At 43.1% G+C, this 12,480-nt stretch overlaps 2 protein-coding genes across 11 annotated transcripts in view; one reads left to right on the top strand and one right to left on the bottom strand.

The window, feature by feature from the left end:
• The window catches only part of PRELID2 (PRELI domain containing 2), a 182,432-nt gene that overhangs the window by 85,673 nt on the left and 84,279 nt on the right, over positions 1–12,480 (top strand). The window contains exons 2-3 of the mRNA XM_068277536.1: positions 5,335–5,392; positions 8,312–8,385. Coding sequence (XP_068133637.1) covers positions 5,335–5,392; positions 8,312–8,385 — 132 coding nt within the window. The remainder of the gene's footprint in view (positions 1–5,334; positions 5,393–8,311; positions 8,386–12,480) is intronic.
• Positions 1–12,480, bottom strand: part of SH3RF2 (SH3 domain containing ring finger 2) — a 477,535-nt gene that overhangs the window by 458,239 nt on the left and 6,816 nt on the right. For 8 of the 10 annotated variants that reach the window (XM_068277521.1, XM_068277522.1, XM_068277516.1 and 5 more), the window contains exon 1: positions 9,493–9,551. The exons of 1 other annotated variant lie outside the window; for it this stretch is intronic. The gene's annotated coding sequence lies outside the window, so the exon portion shown is untranslated. Of the gene's footprint in view, positions 1–9,492; positions 9,552–12,480 lie in introns of those variants that run through there. One more of the 10 variants, XM_068277520.1, reaches the window with a different exon arrangement.

Below are 12,480 nucleotides of genomic sequence, written 5' to 3'. Positions count from 1 at the left end.
GGCTGCCGTACATAATGATCTCATGAAAATCACATTGCAATGTATGGGAAATTGTGTCTGGGAAATGCTGCAAAACGGGATCAGAATTGCAGCACATTGCAACCGGGATGGTGATATGCAATGGAAATGGTCTCTAACTGCCCCTCCTACACCCATACACCTATTTTTGGGGACGCCTTCTCCCTCCCAGCAACGTAAAACATGTACTGGGGCTCAGAGTTCCTAAGTTGTTTTCTATGCTTTTGTGCGGTAGCACACCTAGAAAGCGCAGTGCGTGCAGATGCTTATGTGAGCACTTCTCTTACCTGGTGGCCATAAATCTAATACTCAAGAAATAGGATTGTAACAGTGTACACAGCGCTAATATTTTCTCCTGTTTGGCCATTATATTAACCACAACGAATATAATGTCTGACGGTTCTATTACCTGTTCATGTCACTTTTAGTAAAGATGACAGATAATCATAGCCTTGCTGGCTTCCTACTCCCACTGCTTTATGTTTGAAGGCTGCTGGCATGTAGTTTATAGTGAAAGTGTTTAGTTATTGCACTCCGTGTATGCCCTGAGGCATTCGTACTATAGCAAACATTGTGGGGAGATAATGAAAAGGAGCAGGATTTGGTGTATTTTAATTTATAGTTGATTAAACTGAACCTGAACTGAAAATCAATGAGCTCAACAAATGGCAGCGTGAAAACCAAGCTCTATCTGTTTTATACGGTATAGATCTTATTCATTTATATATCATTGCCATTCAAGCCTAGAACTTTAGCACTGCAAGACAACAGTTCTAACCCCTTAGTGGCCGAGTGACTCCATTTTAGTGCTCTGACCATCATGGGATTTTTCAGGTTTTTGAGATGTGCATTTTGACTCCTGATCCCATATGACTGTGTCTAGGACACTTCATGGTGGTGCCTGTGTACCAGTGATGGTTTTTTGTCCAGTTGCTAATGTTAGCACAGCGATGCATGGCACCACAGAAATCAGCCTTCAATTACCCTGCGCTATGGTGCGGCGATGGGGTCATATGCTTAGCGCCACCCCCAGCAAGGGACATACTCCCTGCTGGACAGGAAGTAAGTCACTGGAATTCCCGTTGGTCCGCACATGTGCGCTGCGTCCTATCATGCTCCCGTTTTGCACACTTACTGTGTCGCCCATGGACTTGCATTCCTGCATAATCTGTTTGGTGGATTATGCGGTAACATGCTGCAGACTTTGCTTAAAGTGAACCTCCGGACTAAAAATCTACTTTAGCTGCATTTTTAGCTAAGCTCCACCCATCAAAGAAAAAAAGCCCGGGCTTTTTTTCCCTGATGCTGTGCAGAGCATGATGGGATTTCCTATGTTCTTGTTCACGTTGCCTAGCAACTGGGAGAGGTGCGCAGGAGACAGGACAGTTGGAACTGTGTCTCATGCTCCCTGTCACCTCCTTTCAACCAAAAAGATGGCTGCCATCATGAAATCAAACATTTGCCTGTTCTTTTAAAACAGGGTGGGTAAGAGATTATATTACCTATCTATTTTAATTACCATAACTAATGTAACTTAATGACAGTATGTTTGTTTAGGCTGGAGTTCCTCTTTAAGGATTTCTGTGATTTTGATACTTTCAGCGCACCGCCACTAGATGGAAACTAGATGGCGCTATACACTCTCCTTGAAGTGTTCAGTCTTTTTTTGCTTTCACTTTTATGAATGGACGTGGTTAGTGATTCAGGTCCTGTCCATTCATTCCCAGGTACTTCAATTTTTTTAAGAACATGTTCCCCCTTCACCAATTGCCACATGTCATTCCTACTGTGGACCCTTGTTAGGTGTTGAGCAACAGACAGGACACTGGCAGATCCCCGTTAAAGGCTGCTGTAGCGTGCGCTGACCACAAAACAGGGTTAAGTTCATATGGTAGGAAGAAGAGACTTTTAGGTCGGCACTGCTTGCAAGATAATTTATTCATGTCCTCAAAGGATAGAAATTCTAATTCACATCAACAGTGACATCACACATACTGGTGCGGGTTCCAAGGGTAATGGTAGGTGCAGGGACCGGAGAGCCTGATGGCCATTTTGCATGGCGGCGCTTCCACGGAGGCTGTGACGGCTATACTACATAGTATAATGTCAGCATTAGATTTAACCACATTTGAGTTTGATTTACTAAAGTTGTGGCATGCAAGGATGGGGCTAAAAACACCAATGCAATATATATATTACCCTTGTATACCCTTAAACTCTGGTCCAAACTAACAGGACTCCCTCAGTGGCTTATGTGAATTTTACTACTGAAATAAAAAGTGATTAAACAACTGTGATAAAAAGATTGTACTAAAGGATTGTTTTGCCCCTTCTTTAGCTTAGTAAGGCCTCTTTTCCACGGACAGTTGAACTGTGTGCTCAGCAAGCAGTTACCAGTCAGCAGTGAGCAGTTACCATGCAGCAGCAAGCAGTTGCCAGGCAGCAGTGAACAGTTGTGAGAGTTTAAAGGGAACCTGAAGCGAGCAAAATGATTTAAAATAAACACATGATATTGCTGCAAATGAATATTACATACTAACCTCACCGTCAGTTCCTCTCAGAAGCTCACCATTTTCTTCTTACAGTGATCCCTTCCAGTTCTGACAATATTTTGTCACAACTGAAATATACCAGTTGCTGTCAGTTATATATCAGCAGCTGTCAGTTACAACTGAATGTGCAAGGTAATGTCCATGTTTCCCTATGGCTCAAGTGGGTGATATTACATCTTAACAGTGTGCTGACCAGGAAGCTGTTAGGGGGTAATGGTCATTTTGAACATGGAGGGCGGAGAAATCTATTGATCACAGTGGACAAATGGGACGCAGGAGAGGAGAAAGAGATTGAGGAGTAGACTGCACAGGAGGTAAGTATGACCTGTGTATGGTTATTTTGACTTTTATTTTCAGTTAAGGTTCCCTTTAAGAGGCATTTCACTGCCTATCAACTGTCCATGGAAAAGAGGCCTAAATTGGGTACATTGAATAATTCAAGCAGAAAATTCAAAAGTCTCCTCTTACTATTTACATGTTGGTAAGATTTCTCAAAAATTGCATTTTTAAATGGCCTTGCGTGCGGCCAGTAATGGGTAGACTTTGTTCTTGCTGTTTTGATCACCTGTATATTTCTCATGCTATCTCTATGCACAGCAGTGATCTTTAGTCATTTACAGGATCTTCTCAAAAAATTAGCATATTGTGATAAAGTTCTTTATTTTTTGCAATGTACTGATAAATATTAGACTTTCATATATGTTAGATTCAAATACACACAACTGAAGTAGTTCAAGCCTTTTATTGTTTTAATATTGATGATTTTTGCATACAGCTCATGAAAACCCAAAATTCCTATCTCAAAAAATTTGCATATTTCATCCGACCAATAAAAGAAAAGTGTTTTTAAAACAAAAAAAGTCAACCTTTAACCACCCTGGCGTTCTGATTATATCGCCAGGGTGGCTGCGGGAGGGTTTTTTTTGAATAAAAAAAAAACTATTTCATGCAGCCAACTGAAAGTTGGCTGCATGAAAGCCCACTAGAGGGCGCTCCGGAGGCGATCTTCCGATCGCCTCCGGCGCCCAGAATAAACAAGGAAGGCCGCAATAAGCGGCCTTCCTTGTTTTGCTTATATCGTCGCCATAGCGACGAGCGGAGTGACGTCATCGACGTCAGCCGACGTCCTGACGTCAGCCGCCTCCGATCCAGCCCTTAGCGCTGGCCGGAACTTTTTGTTCCGGCTACGCTGGGCTCAGGCGGCTGGGGGGACCCTCTTTCGCCGCTGCTCGCGGCGAATCGCCGCAGAGCGGCGGCGATCAGGCAGCACACGCGGCTGGCAAAGTGCCGGCTGCGTGTGCTGCTTTTTATTTGATTAAAATCGGCCCAGCAGGGCCTGAGCGGCGACCTCCGGCGGTGTTGGACGAGCTCAGCTCGTCCAGACCGCTCAGGTGGTTAAATAATTATGTTCAGTTATGCACTCAATACTTGGTCAGGAATCCTTTTGCAGAAATGACTGCTTCAAGGCGGCGTGGCATGGAGGCAATCAGCCTGTGGCACTGCTCAGGTGTTATGGAGGCCCAGGATGCTTCGATAGCAGCCTTAAGCTCATCCAGAGTGTTGGGTCTTGCGTCTCTCAACTTTCTCTTCACAATATCCCACAGATTCCCTATGGGGTTCTGGTCAGGAGAGTTGGCAGGCCAATTGAGCACAGTAATACCATGGTCAGTAAACCATTTACTAGTGCTTTTGGCACTGTGAGCAGGTGCCAGGTCGTGCTAAAAAATGAAATCTTCATCTCCATAAAGCTCTTCAGCAGATGGAAGCATGAACCCACTTTTGAACCAGAAACAGCGGCAGAAGCGCCTGATCTGGGCTACAGAGAAGCATCACTGGACGGTTGCTCAGTGGTCCAAAGTACTTTTTCCGGATGAAAGCAACTTTTACATGTCATTCGGAAATCTAAGGTGCCAGAGTCTGGAGGAAGACTGAGGAGAGGGAAATGCCAAATTGCCTAAAGTCCAGTGTCAAGTACCCACAGTCAGTGATGGTCTGAGGTGCCATGTCAGCTGCTGGTGTTGGTCCACTGTGTTTTATCAAGGGCAGGGTAAATGCAGCTAGCTATCAGGAAATTTTGGAGCACTTCATGCTTCCATCTGCTGAAAAGTTTTATGGAGATGAAGATTTAATTTTTCAGCACGACCTGGGACCTGCTCGCAGAGCCAAAACCACTGGTAAATGGTTTACTGACCATGATATTACTGTGCTCAATTGGCCTGCCAACTCTCCTGACCTGAACCCCATAGAGAATCTGTGCGATATTGTGAAGAGAAAGTTGAGAGACGCAAGACCCAACACTCTGGATGAGCTTAAGGCCGCTATCGAAGCGTCCTGGGCCTCCATAACACCTGAGCAGTGCCACAGGCTGATTGCCCCCATGCCACGCCGCATTGAAGCAGTCATTTCTGCAAAAGGATTCCCGACCAAGTATTGAGTGCATAACTGAACATAATTATTTGAAGGTTGACTTTTTTTGTTTTAAAAACACTTTTCTTTTATTGGTCGGATGAAATATGCTAATTTTTTGAGATAGAAATTTTGGGTTTTCATGAGCTGTATGCCAAAATCGTCAATATCAAAACAATAAAAGGCTTGAACTACTTCAGTTGTGTGTATTTGAATCTAAAATATATGAAAGTCTAATGTTTATCAGTAAATTACAAAAAATAATGAACTTTATCACAATATGCTAATTTTTTGAGAAGATCCTGTACTGTATTTTCTTTTTCAGTTTTTTTTATTTTTTTATTTTTATCTTTTTTAGTATCCAACACCTTTAGAGAAACAAGTTACAGATATCACAACAGTGGAACAGCTGACCGGTAAGTCCATAATCCACTTATTGGATCTCTGTAGAGTACAATACTTCACAGAAATTCTCTAATAGTTTGAGCTCTAAAGAATCTTTGTGTAGTGCCACGCCCAGCTGCGCCTTTCTGGAGTGCCACACCTGTGGAGTGCCACACTGGGAATGCATGGGTACCCACCTTACCACACTGTAGGTGAAAGCCCCGTAGGAATATTATTGCATTGCAACACAACGTGTGAAAAGGGCCCAGGTTTATGCATACACAAACTATATTAACCTCTTGCCACCCGCCTAACACAGATTAGCGGCGGCAAAGTGGCTCTGTTCCTCCAGGATGCCATTTGGTGTCATCTCGCGAGGAACGATATTAGACGGGAGCCAAGGTGCCCGCTATAGACCGCCTCTGCTGATAATCTTGTGTGTGTACAGCAGCACCCAACCTTCCATTCTCAGCTGAATGCTACCTAACTTTGTTTCCACCCTTACCCATCTAGCGACGTGTTTTCACAGGATCAGGAGTACATATGATTCATTCATATGGTAATTTGGGCACATGGAGAAGCTGAAAGATGGTTTTTCCTGTGCTAGGTAATCTCAAGGAATATAGCAAATCTATTCCCCTACTGATTACCTAATTATACCCTTAGTCACATAATTCAGGGTCTAGCTATTGCTGGCACCCTGAATTACAGTGATTTTATCGTAATTCAGGCTCCTGTTATTACCAGCGCCCAAATTGCACAGTGAGCACCGCTCACATTACAATCTATGGCAGCACCGAAATGACAGGATCAGGCCCCAAACTGTTCCCTGAGGGATTGATTCTGAGCCCTGCTGGTGATATTGATTGCATGTGTGTACCTAGATTAACATGTACACGGAAAACGGGTGTTGTGGAAATTTAGTTGCCTGAAATAGGCGCTAGTAGGATATTGGTAAAATTACCAATATTCTACTATTGAGCCATGGTAATTCTTTTAGTAAAATACCGATACTTTACTATTGCTAATCCTATTCCCACACGAGCTCTCCCTAACCAACCCCCCCACTTATGCCTTACCTTATCCAACCCCACCACCAATCACTACCATAACCCATAACAACCTCCCCCTTCACCCTAACCTGCAATCTCCCCAATCTCTAACCGTCCCACCACCCATGCCTAGCCATGACCATCTCCCCGCACCAATAGCTGTTCCACCTTCGTTGCTATACATGATAAATGCGGGCGCCACCGAAGTTTGGGTGCCCCATAGGCATCCATGGTAATATTGACGGAAATTTGGGGCGCCAGAGGCACCGGTACAATAGTGGGCAATTCCAAAACTGGCAAATCGCAATCATGAGTCCTCGTGCATTTTTGCACTATTTGCGCTTCAATACAAAGTGTAGGATAACTGTACAAAATCAATATTGCAGCAATTTTACTACCCAGAACCACAGAAACAAAATTTCAAAAGAAAACACAAATCGCTACGTAAGGTGCTCAGTGATTGCGATTTGTGCTTTGTAGTGGGCCCCAGCCCTTATACAGTTTCATGTCAATGATTAAAGTATCCTTGAATTTCTTTTACATTGTAAAAGCAGCGGGGGTATTTTTTTTTTCTCTGTGACCTCAAACATGGTCTCTCTACTGTTTACTGCTGGCAGTTATACTTCTGATATATAGCATGTGAGTTTTTTCATTGCAGTTATTATTACTTGATAGAAAATGCAAAGGAATATGCATTCCGGTTATAGTAACAAGTAATAGTAGGGGCTATATATGTAATGTATTTACCATCACCTCGTACCTTGAAAAACATGAAAGTAGGTTCTGTGAACGCTTACACACTATAATATTATGATGGATACAAAAGTATAAAATGTCTGTAAATTGCTTTATTTCAAATGATTATCTCAAGTTAAAAGCATATTGATGTACTATGTACTCTGATGGACAACTAGCCACTCACATAACCATTATTATACCGTGTATAGTGTTCTGAGAATTACATAGTGCATATCCTGCTTTTTTTCTGAGATGATATTGAGTTGTTTATATGCTTTTTTATATGCTTTTTACTTGAAGTAATCACTTGAGGCAAAGCAATTTAATAGCAATCCATGCTTTGAGTAAGCATGTAATTATTCCTAGTTTTGCCTTGCTGTTTTATTCATAATTGAAACAAACACAATGCCTGTAAAGTCCACCTGTCTTTACAGATTTAGGTGGGTGTATTTGATTGCAGATTAGATTCAACTTAAAGGGGACTTTAACCGAGGATTGAACTTCATCCCAATCAGTTGCTGATACCCTGTTTCACATGAGGCATTTTTACCATGTTTCGAACAGACCATCAGGGGGTCTGTATGGCTGATATTGTGGTGAGACCCTTCCCACAGTGTGATGTCAGCACCTAGGTCCTGACAGTTTCCTGTCTGTGAGCCTTGTTGCATTGTGGGAATGAATGGCTTTTTTTTTTCAACTGCCAAGCAACCAGCATCTACCGCTGTGCATTTGCATAAAAAAACAACCTTTTAGTCTATCGCATTGTTAGGGGGTTGGTGCCGTATGTCTTTTTGTCATGTATGCCAGTAGTAAAGATGGTCACGTGCCTCCTCATTGTGGATCAAACAATATGAACAAATTACATGGTGAATATCAATCATTTCTTGACCTTTATTGTATTTTTTTAACTACTTACTTTGCAATGTATTGATCCCCCCCCCCCCCTTCTCGATAGAGTTCCTCTTTAATAAATATATATCTTTTCTGTGATCTGCCTAACTTCTGTCTTTGGTCAATGATGATTCCTGGTTCAAGTAATATTTAGTGCAAAAAAAAAAAAAGCATCTACGGTATTTCATCCATGTGCCTAGAGAAATTCAATGCTTTACAGAGAAGTGGTCTAATCTCCCGCTGGCTTTCTTTCTTCCCATTCCTGAACAGACCCAGCAACAGGCATTGTGTACAGGCGGAGGATTGCAACTTGCAGTAATGTCATTCCATCCTTTCTAAGAAAGGTAAGTCCTATATTTTCCTGGAATACAATACTGCATGTAAGTGGCATACCATTTTGTAACTCACAACCATAAATGCACAATTTTTATTTCTACTGAGATTTTAAAGCGGACCTCCAGAAATAAATACCACTAGCCTACAGTGAGGGCTCCTGCGGCCCAATTTCCACCACGTCCATTTTGCATGCTCGCCTGTTTTCCACTGTGAAACATTTGCACTGTGATTTTCGTCTGATCAGTCAGGCGTACGTTGCGATTGCGGTACATTTGCTTCACATTCAGACAGGAGGGGAAAAAAACGAATGGGAAAATATTCTGAATTGACGAATTGCAAAAAATCTTTATTTTTTCGTGTGTGATTTTCCTTCACTCCTATACTGTGTATAGGAACTCAATCGCATGAAAAATGCTGCAGGCATTATGATTCTGTCAGGAAAAATCATGTGGTAAATGTATTGCACTCATGAAAACATCCCTACGTGGCTTCTGTCAGAGAAGTAAACCCGATCATCCTATATAATAAGCAACGCAAACCACAACCACCGCCTAGATGTGAATACCATTCTGCTGCATACAACGCAAATGCCACCTCAAGCCTACGCATGCACACCACAAACGCGGAAGCCCAAAGCCTGCACGCGCACACAGGACAGCCTGCGTGTGAACACCACAACCGCTGCCTACAACACAAATGACACCACCAAAAATGCACCACCCTTCCCGTAGTATGTCCATGCGTAATTACAACTTAAATTTAGTATACAGGATTCCTGGCAGATCGGCTGTTGAATGAGCAGTTGCTGCTTGCTAACTGAATTTTACAGTGAACCTGAACCAAGTAAAATTATCCTCTATAATAAAATCCCTGTGTCCCTGCGTCCTCTCCTGACCCTGTGCCCGTGCGTTTGCGCTACTGCACACGTGTAGCATGCGGGCGGATGTTGGAGAACGGTAGGACGGGTGCAGTGGGAGCACTGCCGTGCACGAAGCGCTGAGCGCCGCATGGGCAAGGTGGTGAAGGGGGCGCCCTAGTGCCCATTTTAAATGGGCGGGCTTATGCCTAGTTTAATAAACACATGATGTACCTGCAAATGAATATTACATGCTTACCTCACTGTTAGTTCCTCTCAGAAACTCACCATTTTCTTCTTACAATGATTCCTTCCAGTTCTGTCAAGATTTTATCAGAAATTAAATATATCAGTTGCTGTCAGTTATTACTAAAAGGACAACTGATGAGCAAGGTAATGTCCATGTTTCCCTATGGCTCAACTGGGCGATATTACAGTTTAACAGTATGCTGACCAGGAAGCTGTTATGTGGTAATGGCCATTTTCAAAATGGAGGATGGCAAATGCCACAGAATTCACAGTGGACAAACAGGACACGGGAGAAGAGAAAGAGATTCATGTGCAGACTATGCGAGAGGTAAGTATGACATGTGTATGTTTATTTTGACTTTTATTTTTCAGGCCCCCCTCCGGTCTGATCGCTCCCACACCGCAGTAAGGATCCTCAGTAACTGTTCTCGTAAGTTTGGCTAGTCAGGGCTTACTGTGCATACCCAGCCATCCGTGCGCTCCCTGTCATGCTCCCAGCCATGGGAGCAAGACAGGGGAGCTTGCGCAGCCACACTGCGCATTCGCCAACTGGCCACACTTACGGGACCAGTTACCAAGGATCCAGAAGGCGGAAAACTGCGGTGTGGGAGCGATCAGACCGGAGGGGGCTGGAGAAAGCCCCAGGTATGTATACATTTTTTCTATCTCCCAGTCAATTTAAGTGTTAACTGGAAATAGTGTGTCCACGCAGTGCGTTTAAAATCCTATATACTAAATACGCAGTTGTAAAGTATTCCAATCCAGGCTTTCTTCACCACACATACTCCCCATTGCTTTCCAATATTAGTAAATCAGGGCCTGTGTACACCATTTTAAACTCATTGAGGCTGTGAGTAAACAAAAAAGGCTGTTAATGATCCTTTTAAGAACAAAATCATTGAACTGAAACCTTAGGTTTCTGTGAACGGAATGTCAGAAGTCGTAACATGGTTACAGGCAACATGAGGTGAGATATATGGATTCTTTGTGAAATAGATATATATGGGAACGTTGTTTGTGTAAGCCAGCTCTCTAGGTAGAGTGCCAGATACGTTAAGGCCTGACAGAGATGTATTGCTTCTAAGATTGCTGAACTCCAGTAAGTCAGAAAGTAATATATGATTGGGGCTTTACTGTGGGCTTGGCGAGTACAATAACAGGTAGCTCTAAGGAGGTTCAGTGACAGCTATACCTAATGACACTAGGCCTGGAGGAGCAGACAGAACCTCCATGCACAGAAATCCTGCAGTAAAACTAATAATCACCTTCAGTGAGGGCTCCAATTTGTTTTTTTATTATCTCGCTGGACACTAATAAGATTGGGGTCATAGCGACTTATCCTACCTCCTTGTCAGGTGGCTGCACATCTTGGCTGTCTGCACTTCTACCATAAATCCTTGTAATAGTGAAGTGAATATAGAAAGGATGGCTGTGATTGGACCATAAAAATGCTTGGGAGGGGGGGGGGGGGGGTTGGCTTAGGAAATAATAGAAAGCAGCCTGTCTTGCAAGCCTGGGCTGAGCTGTCAGTGTAATAGGCTCCCTATTTGTGGACCGTCTGCAGGGTGAATGGGGTATGGCAAATGGTGATAAGGTACCTAATTATTTTAGATTTATGTCTTCCCCAGCATGCACATTAAATATGAATATTTTATATACGGATATATGCATTCAGGTTTGGAATTTATTCTAAATTCTGCTCTTGTGGAAAGTTCCAGAAATACTAGCAGTAAATTCTATACTAGCAGTACATTCTATCTTGAGCAATGGAAGATGAATACTTTTGAAGTCGGTTTTCATTTCTGGAGGAATGTGAGTTTTATTTACACCTAAAATAAGGTGTATATTTTGGTAACAACAGTAATCATCTCTATTTACTGTGTTACTTTTCAAAGCATCTGTTACTTTCTTGTCCCTGTATGCATGTTTCTAGTTTTGTGCCCCCAGGAAGTGAGGTTACGGACGCTAAACAATGTAAGGCTGCATGCTACGTGTTTGCTGTTTCTCCTGACAAGTGGACCTCGCCTCATGTGGATGTGCTCAACCCTGCTTTACCAAAAGCAGAAGTCCGTTTTTATACTTTCCATATTTAGAAAACTTGAAGAGGAACTCCAGTGAAAATAATGTAATTAAAAAAGTGCTTCATTTTTACAATAATTATGTATAAATGATTTAGTCAGTTTTCCCATTGTAAAATCCTCCCTGATTTACATTCTGACATTTACATTATGATAACATTTTTACTGCTGGCAGGTGATGTCAGTGGAAGGATATGCTGCTTGCTTTTTTGGCAGTTGAACCCAGCTGTAAACAGCTGTTATTTCTCACAATGCAACGAGGTTTCCAGCCAGGAAACTGACAGGACCATGGTCCTGACATCACACTGTGGGAGGGGTTTTACCACAATATCAGCCATATAGAGCCCCCTGATGATCTGTTTGTGAAAAGGAAAAGATTTCTCGAGGGAAAGGGGGTATCAGCTACTGATTGGGATGAAGTTCAATTCCTGGTCACGGTTTCTCTTTAACTTCAGGATTATGCTAAACTATTCAGCTAAAGTAAACCTAACATAAAAAAAAGATGTCCATTTACTTACCTGGGGCTTCTTCTAGCCACCTGACGTCTTCCTGGTCCCTCACCATCATACCAAGCTCATCTGTTCCTCTGCTGCCCCCCCCCCTCCCCCGTAATCCGGCCGACAAGACGGCTGGCTACTGCACGTGCGCAGCACTGGCCACACGCGTCCTATTGTGGCCAGGAGCATTCTGCGATTGCACGGTACCAATTATTGCTAGAGCACTCACGGCCATGTGAGCACGGTAGAGGAGAAGTGTGGGACAGGATGCCGCATAGAGGACAAGTGTGGGACAGGATGCCCTCCAGTGCTGGAGGGGGACAAAGCAAGGAACCAGGAAAACCTCAGGGGACCGGAAGAAGCCCAAGGTGAGTAAATGGGCATATTTTTTTTTAACTTTAGGTTACCCCTAAAGGGAACCTG

This window comes from Hyperolius riggenbachi, chromosome 3, assembly GCF_040937935.1.
Source record: "Hyperolius riggenbachi isolate aHypRig1 chromosome 3, aHypRig1.pri, whole genome shotgun sequence".
Classification (NCBI taxonomy): Eukaryota; Metazoa; Chordata; class Amphibia; order Anura; family Hyperoliidae; genus Hyperolius; species Hyperolius riggenbachi.
Note: the sequence above shows the minus strand (reverse complement) of the source record. Positions and strands in the feature narration are given on the sequence as shown.